The following is a 12,738-nucleotide window of genomic DNA, read 5'->3' as shown; positions in this document are numbered from 1 at the left end:
ATGAGAGCTACACTGATCCTCACGAAATGCACAAAACCACTCATAAACATAGGGCACGTAAGTTCACCCTTCCCCACCCCCTAACCTGGTGGTGGTCCGAGCAAACCCTGTGCAATACTAGAGAAATAAGGGGCTCCAGATGTTGTCATCTGGAGCAACAGGTTATTTGCTGGAGGAACTCAGTGGGTTGAGGGGTGGGTGGGTGGGTGGGTGCATGTGTGTGTGTGTGTTTACTTTCTTCCATAGACACTGCCTGACTTGCTGAGTTCCTCCAGCATTCTATGTGAGAGTGGCAAGATTGCTTATTGAATGTTTTCCATCTCACTCCCCATGTCCACAGTGGGAACAGTGCAGGCCATTCAGCCGACAATGTTGTGCTGATTTTTTAACCCACTCCACGATCAACCTTCCCATTCATAAAACCCTAGCTTTTGTTCATCCATGTGTCTATCCGAGTCTCTTTTAAATATTCCTAATGTATCTGCCTCTACCATCACTTCTGGCAGGGTGTTCCACTGTTCTCTGCGTAAACTTACCTCTGACATTTCCCCTATATTTTCCTCCAAATTCCTTAAAATTATGCCCCCTCATATTGACATTTCAGCCCTGGGGAAAAGTCTCCGGCTGTCCATTCGATGTGTGTTTTGTAAACTTCTATCAAGTCACCTCTTATCATCCTTCGCTCCAAAGAGAAAAGTCAAAGCTCATTCAATCTATCCTAATGAGACGTGCTCTCTAATCCAGGTCCATTCCGGTAAATCTCCTCTGCACCCTCTCTAAAACTTCTGCAGAACTGAGCACAATACTCCAAATGACGTTGTCAAAAGCATGCACAGCCTGAAACATCAAGAACTCCTGACACCCGCGCTGCTTGACCTGCTGCATTCTACAAGCAGATTATTATCCGTGGAACTGTGCAGTGTGGGCCTTTCAGCACACAGTGTTGTGCCAGCCTTTGCACCATCAAGGCATACATACAGAAGGTCTTGTCCTCCAGACTGATGCAATTACAAAGAAGGCACAACGCTGGCAACATTTCATTTGAAGTTTGGGGAAAAGGACCCCCCTCACCCATCAGGCCCTCTTTTTATTACTACCATCAAGGAGATACAAGAGCCTGAAGGCACACACTTAACATTTTAGGAACAATTTCTTCCCCTCTGCCATCCTATTTCCGGAAGGTCCATGAAGCCGTGAACACACCTCACTGTTTTTTGTAAAACTTACTTCCTGGGATTACCCCATGTGTATATACAAAATGTTTTTATTATTATGTATTGCAATGTTCAGCTTCCGAGACATCTGCCAGTGATATTGAACTGGATTGTGAATTGTGCACCCTTGGTCCCGGTATAACAATATGTCACTACACATAGATGGCCAATAAACTAAGCAAGCCAATTTTATATTAAAAAAAACACAGCATAAGATTCTTTAATGAACACTTTTGAACAGAAATTAAACCCTCAGATCCAGATGAGCACATTTTAAAAAAATGACAAGAAGTATGTAATTCATTTTTGGAAGGGTAGGTTACTGGAGCTAGTACATTTCTTTATAACTGCTTACCGGTCTCAATCAGGCACACTGATACTGTGACCCCTACCGATACATGAGACAGCAGTCTCGCTCTCATCTGTGCCGAACTGAATCACAAACTGGGACTCGGGAAATGGCCACTGTGCCTCTGTAGAGTATGCGGTGAGGGGGGTGGGGGGTAATGTTAGAACACACTTCTTGAGGCTTCAGGCCAAATTCTATCTACTACAAGATTAGAGAAAATAACTTAAAGGACATCATTAACTGCATATCAAACCACCTCAAAAGACTCGACCTCGAGTTGTCTTTAGATAACCTTGAACAGACAAGGGGTTGGGTTCTTCTCTCTAGGAAGAAGGGGGACTTTGCACTTCACTTTACAGCCTCTGCAAGTGCTGTTGTTCCATCTGGGGAATGTAATCCCAGCTGCAGTTTCTCTGTGCTCCCACCGATGGGACTGGGATAGCGGGAATTAATCATTGTCTGGTGCTCCTGCAAATGTCGCCTGATCCTCCACGAATGTGGTGGGAATATTGGCAGTATAACGTCCCAACCAAATGTCGGCAACTACCTCCGCATTACCCCTCCCACAGTATGACTCTCCCTTGGTACCATCCTTCCAAATCCACTGTCACCTTCCCATAGTAGGGCAAGGCCGCTGAAATGGGGGGAATGCCACAATCTGCCTTTCTCCTCACAAGTCAGCACAGAATAGATGGGTCAAAGGGCCTATTTCTGAGGTCTATGTTGCTATGACCTTCCTAATTTGGAAGTCTGCCACTTACGCTCCCAAACGACTGGGGTGGGGAACGTTCATCTGAAGGACAGTGTGGTTCAAGGAGGCAGATCAGTTCCACATTCTCAAGAGGATGTTTGAGACAGACAGGAACAGGAGGAGCTTTCTGTAGCCAAGGATATAGGAAAAGGGCAGTGATGGTCTCAAGTGGGCCCAGGACACAGAAGGCCAGACAGATCAGATCCAAGTGGTCCCATATCTAGAGGAGGTTTACGGGAATGATCCCAGGAAAGAAAGGGTTAATGCCGAGGAGTGTTAAGATTGCTCTAAGTCTGTACTCATTGAAGTTCCACATTCAGTAGGTTCCAATGACATAAGGCCTAGATAGAGTGGATATGGAGAAGATTTTCATTTAGTGGGAGAGTAGGACCAGAGGGCACAGCCTCAGAATAGAGGGATATACATTTAGAACAGAGATGAGAAGGAATTTCTTTAGCCAGAGGTTGGTGAATCTATGGAATTGGAACAGAAGGCCGTGGAGGCCAAATCATTGGGTGTATTCAAAAGTGGAGGTGAATAGGTTTTGATTAGTCACAGATACTGAGAGAAGGCAAGAGAACGGGGTGAGAGGGATAATAAATCAGCCATGTTAGAATTACACAGCCAAATGGCCTAATTATGGCCTTAAGCCAGCGAGGGTCTGGGAGTGCTAAAGGACGCTCCTCCATACTCTCCCCCTACAGGGTTCCCTCGTGTGCCTCCGTACAGGTCCCTGATGCTCCTCCGACACTTTGCCCACCATCCCTTTCAGATGGATGAACCCAGAACATTCCCCTCCTCTCCTCCTTTTGCACCACAACCTGACTCAAGTCCACACAGGCTGGCATTAAATACTGGTTTCTACAGCACAATGCAAGATTTAAAATTGACAGTTTAAGACACACAGCAAATCTGACGATCTCCCGGATGATAACAGTCCCTGTGGCAAAGGAGATTGGTCACATTCTGGCACTGATGGGGTATAACGCAGGTGGTTAACCTCCCCACCTCAGTGTCGGAAGGAAAACATCCAACCAGAGACAACACACACAAAATGTTGGAGGAACTCAGCAGGTCAGGCAGCATCCATGGAGAAGAATAAAGAGTGGAAGTTCCGGGCTGAGACCCTTCATCAGGACTCATTTGGGTCTTGGTCTGAAAACTCCATTCTCCATTTGCAGAGATGCAGAATGACCTGCCAAGTTTCACCGAAAGTTTAATTTATTTACTTAGAGATACAGTGTGGAACAGGCCCTGCTAGCCCTTTGAAACTCGCCGCCCAGCTATCCTAATTACAGGGGAATTTACAATGACCAATTCACCTACTAACCGGTACATCTTTGGAGTGGGGGACGAAACGGGGGCACCCAGAGGAAACTGGCACACACGGGAAGGAACATACAAACTCGCTTACAGAGGACACTGGAATCGAACTGCCAACTCCGTAATTCCAAGTTGTACTAACATTGCACTAACCACTACACTACCGTGGCACCCCACAGTATTAACTCCTGGGCAGGTTAACCAGCCTCCTCCGTGATGGCCCAGAATTTCCGAGAGGGTATGGAGCGAGGTGAGGGCGGTGGTGGAGGAATGTTCTCTTAATGCTGCATAGTTCGGGGGAGAGGAAGTGACTGATGACAGCGAGGGGCTCACGAGGGCCCCATCATAGTCAGGCTGCTCTCAGGCATGGCGTCCTGGTAGGCCTCGAGCCTGGCCAGCCGATTCTGTTCCAGGGCGATGGCCTCGGCCGAGTGCTTGCACTTCTCGGAGCCGCACTGACAGGTGAAGTATTTACACTTGATGTCCCAGAACCGGTCGCCGTAGTCGAACCTGGGGGGGGGGGGCGGGTGAGAGAGAGAGAGGGAGAGAGACAGACAGAGACAGAGAGAAAGGAGAGATGAAATCTCGCAACTGTGAACAACTCTCGCCCTGACATTCAAGATCCATAAGGCCATTGAGCTTTACTTTGGGGTGATGGGCAAACTGGTGAAGAACATAAGACAGAGGCGCAGAATTAGGCCATTCCACCCATTGTGTTTGCTCTGCATTCCATCATGGCTGATTTATTTTCCCTCTCAACCCCATTTTGTTGTCTTCTGCCTGTAACTTTTTACACTTGACTAATCAAGAATCTATGCTTTAAATATACCCAATGACTTGACCTCCACAGACGCCTGTGACATGAATTCCACAGATAACTACTCTCTAGCTAAAGAAGTTCCTCATCATCTCTATTGTAAAGGGATGTCCCTCTATTCTGAGGCTGTGCCCTCTGGTCCTAGACTCCCCCACTACAGGAAACATCCTCTCCACATCCATTCAATATTTGATAGTTTTCAATGACATCACCCCTCATTTTTCTAAACTTCAGTGAGTACAGGCCCAGAGGTCATATGTTAACCCTTTCATTCTCTTTGACTGTTAAATTTCACTCCACATTTTGTTATAGTTTTACCTTTGTAATGAATTTGAACAGTACATCACAATCACAGGAACAGCCCTTTGGCCCACAACGTTGTGCTGAAACAATTACAGTAGTAATCGAATGGCCAACTGATCCCTTCTGCTCACACAATCTCCATATCCTTCCACTTTACTCACACTGTTGTGCCCACCTAAACATCTCTTCAAGTCTCCAGTGCCTCTGCCTCTGCCACCGCCCCAGCAGTGCACTCCAGGCACCCAGTGGTGGTCTGTGTAAAAACGTGCCCCTCATGTCTCCTTTGAACTTACCCCTCTCACCTTAAATGCAGGCCCTCTGGTGTTACATTTCAGAATTAGACATGCAGAATTGATATGCATGGATGGAATCCAAGACACGTTTTTCACTGTGCCTTGGTATGGTGGGACCACATTAATAAACCAACTTATCAATTAGTTTTTAACCAGCAGCCTCACTCTCCTGAACTCCTGTGAGAAAAAGCCCATCCCTGTGCTCACAAGGCAATCTGCTGTTCCTAGTATTAGTCCAGTAAGAACAGAAATGCTGAAAACATCGGGTGACAATCCTTGGATGCAGTCCAAGTTGATTTTCTGATGTTTATATTTTTCTAGTGTCACAGTTACTGGAGTTTCTCAGTCCAGTGAACATTTCTTGAACGGCTTCCAAAAAAGATAACAGCCTCCAGAAAACAAGGAGACCAGTACAGAATACAGGACACAGCTCTGCAGATGAGATCTCACCTGCTTTGAAATTCCCCTCACAAGAAACAATGAGAATCTATAAACTTCCCTAATTTCTTCCTATCTGCAATTCATGCACTCATGCAGCCAGGTAACTTTCACCGTCATCGTTTCCTCTAAGGTGTACAGCTGCACAGCCACACAGTAACTGAAATCCTCCTGCACATGTAACCTTTGTTGCCGTGCAGCTGAAATATCTCTCATATAAATTATGGTCAATGGCATTTCATTATACTCTTCAATTAACAAATAAAATCCAAAGTATATGATTTTCTAAATATTCACAGCATGCATATTACAAAAAGTTTGAAGTATTTAAAGTCCGGTGCAGTTTTTAGGACTGCTCGGAGGAACATTTGTTCGACACAGATGTAAAAACAGTTGAAGGGAACATTAACACGAGGCATTCTGCAGATGCTGGAAATTCAAGCAACACACATAAAAGTTGCTGGTGAATGCAGCAGGCCAGGCAGCATCTCTAGGAAGAGGTACAGTCGACATTTCGGGCCGAGACCCTTCGTCAGGACTAACTGAAGGAAGAGCTAGTAAGAGATTTGAAAGTGGGACGGGGAGGGGGAGATCCAAAATGATAGGAGAAGACAGGAGGGGGAGGGATGGAGCCAAGAGCTGGACAGGTGATTGGCAAAGGGGATATGAGAGGATCATGGGACAGGAGGTCCGGGGAGAAGGAAAAGGGGGAGGGGGGGAAAAACCCAGAGAATGGACAAGGGGTATAGTCAGAGGAACAGAGGGAGAAAAAGGAGAGAGAGAGAGAAATGTCCAGCTCTTGGCTCCATCTCTCCCCCTCCTGTTTTCTCCTATCATTTTGGATCTCCCCCTCCCCCTCCCACTTTCAAATCTCTTACCAACTCTTCCTTCAGTTAGTCCTGACGAAGGGTCTCGGCCTGAAACGTCAACTGTACCTCTTCCTAGAGATGCTGCCTGGCCTGCTGCGTTCACCAGCAACTTTGATGTGTGAAGGGAACATTGCTCATCATTCATATCATGGACTTGCTTTGTTAATTCTCCTGCCAACACTTGGATCGGCACGGCAGTGGAGTGCCTGCAGCCCGGGTTCAATTGCCACCACGTTCGCCCCGTTTCCTCCGGGTGCTCTGCCTTTCTCCCACATATCAAAGACGTATGGGTCAGTGGGTTAATTGGGTGTAACTGGACAGCACGGCCTCGTTGGACTGGAAGGGCCCATTACCGTGCTGTATCTCTAAATAAACAAACATTTACAACTTCTCGTTTCCCACATTTAGACTCAATTTGCCAGATACTTGCCCATTCACAGTTTTAGAACACTACACCACGGATACACCCTCGGCCCAATCACTCCCTGCTGACCACAGTGCAACCAGTCCCAACTTCTTGTGTTCGGCTGAAATCCCTCCAAGCCGTCCATGTACCCATCCAAGTGCTTCTATAGTGGTTGAGACCTCAACCACTTCCTCTGGTGGCTCATTCTACATACTCAGCTCTCTTTGTGTGATAGCTTCTCCTCAGATCCTTTTTAAATCTTTCTCCTCTCACCTTAAACCGATGACTTCGCTACCCTGAGAAAAAGACAGTTACTGTCAACGTTAACCTGTCGTTATCCCTTTGTATCTTCCTATATGCTCCTCACGGCCTAATCATGAGTGCCAGTAATTGAATCGAGGAGACCTTTGCGGTGGTGCCTAAAGAAGCTGGTGTCCATCAGTAAGGACCCAGGACCCCACTCCTGCCCTCTTCCTGTTACTACCATCAGGGAGGAGGTACAGAAACCTGAAGACACAGGAACGGCTTCTTCGCCTCCACCCTCAGGTACCTGAACAGCCTGTGAATCGATGAACTAACTGTCTGTCCAGCCATTCAATCAATAAATATATATTCTTATTGCATGTTATAGTAATTTTTATGTATTGATCTTAAGGATATAAGACATAGGACACAGACATAAGAATTAGGCCACTTGGCCCATCGAGTCTGCTCCACTACTTCACCAGGGATGATTTCTTTTCCCTCTCCTGCCTTCTTCCTGTAACCTTTGACACCCTGACTAAATCGAGAACCTACCAACCTCCGCTTAAAATATACTCAATGACTCAGCCTCCACAGCGCTGTGGCACTGAACATCCCTCTATCCTGAGGCTGTGCCCTCTGGCCCTAGACTCCCTCACGATAGGAAGCATCCTCTCTTGCAAAGCAACAAACTTCACAACATGTCAGTGAGAGTGAACCCAATTCTGATTCCCTGAACAAACCTCTCCATTTCAGGACCCGTCAATCGTCCTGACCATTTAGATTCAGTGAAAGGTTTGGGGAAGGAACTTCAGAACTCAGGGCTCAGGGTCACCAGTGGAGATGCGGCGAGGGGACTTGGGAAGGGTGGGGGTTTGCAGGCAAAAGGATGGTGATGGGAACACAAGCCTCCCGCAGTGCTTATTTGTGCAGTGTTGGTGGGACTTGCCTACCAGCTACAGCCACCTACCCGAGCTCCTCGTCCGTCCTAATGTCCCGGCTGCTAAAGAACGCAATCCTGGGAAATCGCAGGTCCTGATGCAGCATGAATACACGGACAGGAATGATGTTCGGATCACACAGGTGGTTGATGAATCGGCTGACGTTGCCATAGTAACGGGCGTCGATGCAATACACCTCCCCATCCTGCACCACATGACAACATGGAGTGAGATGGAGACAGTGATACAGCATGAACAGAACAGGTTCACAGCCTGAGGCACGCGCATGCCCGCGCACACACACACACCCACCCACCCCAACACGGATCCACACACATACTTGTAAAACTTTGCACTGAAATAGAAGTTATCAGTTCCAACCACTGTTTCCTCTAAGCTGTGGAGTGTGTGACCGTGCAGTAACTGAAATGCTTCTATGCACACATCCTTTGTTGCCGTGCAGCTGGAATTTTATTTTATGTAATGCTAATATAATTTTGAAATCTATGATAAAATGATTGTGAATACCCTAAAAGTAATTGTGTTGATGAGAACAGTCACGAAGTTACTAAATAATAAACATTTTATCATATCCCAATCTGACTGATGATCATCCATGAACAATATGTCATTCTGATTGGTCCATAAACAATACCTCATTCTGATTGGTCCATGAACAATCCCTCACTCTGATTGGTCCATGAACAATCCCTCACTCTGATTGGTCCATGAACAATCCCTCACTCTGATTGGTCCATGAACAATCCCCAACTCTGCTTGGTCCATGAACAGTACCCCGCTCTTCCTCTCTTGCACTATTATTACAATGCACTATCACAATGTTATTTTATAGCTACAGTCATCTCTGTCTTTCACTGTATCGCTGCCACAATACAAATTCCACGAAATATGTAAGTGATAATAAACATGAATCTGATATATATACTAAATATACACATCCAGTCAGATGGATATACACACAATACTGTACTCACACAAAGACACAATACACAATATATACAGTTTACACAATCAACAGACTGAATCTCACATACACAGACAGATCATGTCTTTTTCTCTTTCACACACAACAGCATTCCCAACCACAGCCCCTGAGTTGGATCCATCCTGTGTTCCAGAAAGTTCTGGGACACAGGATATATGAGGGCTAGGAGAACTGCTCTTTAAACAAAGCCTGAGTCCTGAAGAAGAGGGTTGGCCAGAAAGGCTGACTGTTTATTGATTACTACAGATGCTGCCTGACTTGCTGAGTTCCTGCATCATATTGAAATTTTGTGTTCAGTTCTGGTCTCCTCATTATAGGAAGGATGTGAAACTTTAGAGAGGATGCAGAGGAGATTTTTGCTGTTGGCATACTCTCCCAACTCAAAGGGCCTGGACTCTTCTTTACCAGGATGCAGCATGCATTAGAAAGCACGTCTTATGGGGATTGGCTGAGTGAGTTCAGGTTTTTCTCTTTGCCGTGAAGGAGGATGAGAAGTGACTTGGTAGAGGTGTACAAGTTGATAAGAAGCAGAGACTTTTTCCTAGGGTGGAAATGGCTAATACGAGAGGACACAATACAGGGGGATGGGTCAGAGGTGTATTTTTTTTTATATACAGTGCGGCAGGTGCGCGAAACACGCTGCTGGGGGTTGGCAGAGGCAGATACATTCGGAACTTTTAAGACATTCTCAGACAGGCATGTGGATGATAGTGAAGTGGAGGGTTGTGGGGTTTGTTTGATCTTGGAGTTGATTAAAAGATTGGCACATGTGGGCCACAGGGGCTTTACTGTGCTGTACTGTGGTGTGTTGGGCACTTTGGGAGCTGCCTCCACCACACTCCGACGTAACCCAGTTAAACAGGTTTACAGGAAACTTGAGATATGATTTAAATTAAACACCTTCAGACACAATAGCCATGCTCTACCTGAGCAACCAGAGGTGTGACGTGTTGACAAAGGGGTGGGGCACTGGAGCCTTGTTGGGAAGGGTGGGGATGGGAGCAGTTCCCGCTGGCCACATACCTTGTTGTCCAGGTCAAAGAGGTAGGAGTCATCCTCACGCACGTCGGCCTCTGCGTCCGAGATGATTTCGCCTACGTATCTAAAGAGCAGAGGACAGTGGTTATCACCATTGCGGGAGGGCAGCAGGCACAGTGAGGCAGGGTGGGAGACTCAGATCATGAAGGACGTGAGAGTGAGGGAGAGGGTGAGAGGGGGAGGAGGGAGGGTGAGAGGGTGAGAGGAACAGAGGGGGGAGTGGGGAGACGGAGAGGGGAGAGAGGGGGAGAGAAGGGAGAGAGGAGGGATGAGGGGGTGGAGGGGAGGGAGGAGGGGGGAGGGGGAGAGGGAGATGGGAGGGGAGGGGGTGAGGGTGAAGGGGACAGGGAGTGGGAGAGAAGGAGAGTTGGAGAGGAGAGAGGGAGGGAGAGGAGAGAGGGAGAGAGAGGAGGAGGGAGAGAGGGAGAGGAGGAGGGAGAGGGGAGAGGAGGAGGGAGAGAGGGAGAGAGGAAGAGGGGGAGGGAGAGAGGGAGAGGAGAGAGGGAGGGAGAGGAGAGAGGGAGGGAGAGGAGAGAGGGAGGGAGGGAGAGGAGAGAGGGAGGGAGGGAGAGGAGGGAGGGAGAGGAGAGAGGGAGGGAGGGAGAGGAGAGAGGGAGGGAGGGAGAGGAGAGAGGGAGGGAGGGAGAGGAGAGAGGGAGGGAGGGAGAGGAGAGGGGGAGGGAGGGAGAGGAGAGGGGGAGGGAGGGAGGGAGGGGGAGGGAGGGAGAGGCGGGAGGGAGGGAGAGGAGGGGGGAGGGAGGGAGAGGAGGGGGGAGGGAGGGAGAGGAGGGGGGAGGGAGGGAGAGGAGGGGGAGGGAGGGAGAGGAGAGGGGGGAGGGAGGGAGAGGAGAGGGGGGGAGGGAGGGAGGGAGAGGAGAGGGGGGAGGGAGGGAGAGGAGGGGGGGAGGGAGGGAGAGGAGAGGGGGGAGGGAGGGAGAGGAGAGGGGGGAGGGAGGGAGAGGAGAGGGGAGGGAGGGAGAGGAGAGGGGGAGGGAGGGAGAGGAGAGGGGGAGGGAGGGAGAGGAGAGGGGGAGGGAGGGAGAGGAGAGGGGGAGGGAGGGAGAGGAGAGAGGGAGGGAGGGAGAGGAGAGAGGGAGGGAGGGAGAGGAGAGAGGGAGGGAGGGAGAGGAGAGAGGGAGGGAGAGGAGAGAGGGAGGGAGAGGAGAGAGGGAGGGAGGGAGAGGAGAGGAGAGAGGGAGGGAGGGAGAGGAGAGAGGGAGGGAGGGAGGGAGGGAGAGGAGAGAGGGAGGGAGGGAGGGAGAGGAGAGGAGAGGAGAGAGGGAGGGAGAGAGGGAGGGAGGGAGAGGAGAGGAGAGAGGGAGGGAGGGAGAGGAGAGGAGAGAGGGAGGGAGGGAGAGGGAGGGAGGGAGGGAGGGAGAGGAGAGAGGGAGGGAGGGAGGGAGAGGAGAGGAGAGAGGGAGGGAGGGAGAGGAGAGGAGAGAGGGAGGGAGGGAGAGGAGAGGAGAGAGGGAGGGAGGGAGAGGAGAGAGGGAGGGAGGGAGAGGAGAGAGGGAGGGAGGGAGAGGAGAGAGGGAGGGAGGGAGGGAGAGGAGAGGAGAGGAGAGAGGGAGAGGAGAGAGGGAGGGAGGGAGAGGAGAGGAGAGGAGAGAGGGAGGGAGGGAGGGAGGGAGGGAGGGAGAGGAGAGGAGAGAGGGAGGGAGGGAGAGGAGAGAGGGAGGGAGGGAGGGAGGGAGAGGAGAGAGGGAGGGAGGGAGGGAGAGGAGAGGAGAGGAGAGAGGGAGGGAGGGAGGGAGGGAGAGGAGAGGAGAGAGGGAGGGAGGGAGAGGAGAGAGGGAGGGAGGGAGGGAGGGAGAGGAGAGAGGGAGGGAGGGAGGGAGGGAGAGGAGAGGAGAGGAGAGAGGGAGAGGAGAGAGGGAGGGAGGGAGAGGAGAGGAGAGGAGAGAGGGAGAGGAGAGAGGGAGGGAGGGAGGGAGAGGAGAGGAGAGGAGAGAGGGAGGGAGGGAGGGAGAGGAGAGGAGAGGAGAGGAGAGAGGGAGAGGAGAGAGGGAGGGAGGGAGAGGAGAGGAGAGAGGGAGGGAGGGAGAGGAGAGAGGGAGGGAGGGAGGGAGGGAGGGAGAGGAGAGAGGGAGGGAGGGAGGGAGAGGAGAGGAGAGGAGAGAGGGAGGGAGGGAGAGGAGAGGAGAGAGGGAGGGAGGGAGGGAGAGGAGAGGAGAGAGGGAGGGAGGGAGAGGAGAGGAGAGAGGGAGGGAGGGAGGGAGAGGAGAGAGGGAGGGAGAGGAGAGAGGGAGAGAGGGAGGGAGAGGAGAGGAGAGGAGAGAGGGGGAGGGAGGGAGGGAGAGGAGAGGAGAGAGGGAGGGAGGGAGAGGAGAGAGGGAGGGAGGGAGAGGAGAGAGGGAGGGAGGGAGGGAGAGGAGAGGAGAGGAGAGAGGGAGAGGAGAGAGGGAGGGAGGGAGGGAGAGGAGAGGAGAGGAGAGAGGGAGGGAGGGAGGGAGAGGAGAGGAGAGAGGGAGGGAGGGAGAGGAGAGAGGGAGGGAGGGAGAGGAGAGAGGGAGGGAGGGAGGGAGAGGAGAGAGGGAGGGAGGGAGAGGAGAGGAGAGAGGGAGGGAGGGAGGGAGGGAGAGGAGAGGAGAGAGGGAGGGAGGGAGAGGAGAGAGGGAGGGAGGGAGGGAGAGGAGAGAGGGAGGGAGGGAGGGAGAGGAGAGGAGAGGAGAGAGGGAGAGGAGAGAGGGAGGGAGGGAGGGAGGGAGAGGAGAGGAGAGGAGAGGAGAGAGGGAGGGAGGGAGGGA

General features: G+C 50.7%; 1 protein-coding gene across 7 annotated transcripts in view; it reads right to left on the bottom strand.

The window, feature by feature from the left end:
• Positions 1 to 1,384: 1,384 nt before the first annotated feature.
• LOC134346508 (histone-lysine N-methyltransferase EHMT2-like) overlaps positions 1,385 to 12,738 on the bottom strand; it is a 156,231-nt gene continuing 144,877 nt past the window's right edge. For 6 of the 7 annotated variants that reach the window (XM_063047893.1, XM_063047896.1, XM_063047894.1 and 3 more), the window contains 3 exons: positions 9,977 to 10,055; positions 7,977 to 8,152; positions 1,386 to 4,147 (listed from right to left, as the gene is read on the bottom strand). In XM_063047893.1, the coding sequence (XP_062903963.1) occupies positions 3,967 to 4,147; positions 7,977 to 8,152; positions 9,977 to 10,055 (436 nt within the window). In that variant the 3' untranslated portion in view covers positions 1,386 to 3,966. Of the gene's footprint in view, positions 4,148 to 7,976; positions 8,153 to 9,976; positions 10,056 to 12,738 lie in introns of all 7 variants that reach the window. The other variant, XM_063047897.1, reaches the window with a different exon arrangement.

Source organism: Mobula hypostoma, chromosome 5 (assembly GCF_963921235.1).
Source record: "Mobula hypostoma chromosome 5, sMobHyp1.1, whole genome shotgun sequence".
In the NCBI taxonomy this organism is placed as follows: domain Eukaryota; kingdom Metazoa; phylum Chordata; class Chondrichthyes; order Myliobatiformes; family Myliobatidae; genus Mobula; species Mobula hypostoma.
This window is presented reverse-complemented; position numbering and strand designations above follow the sequence as displayed.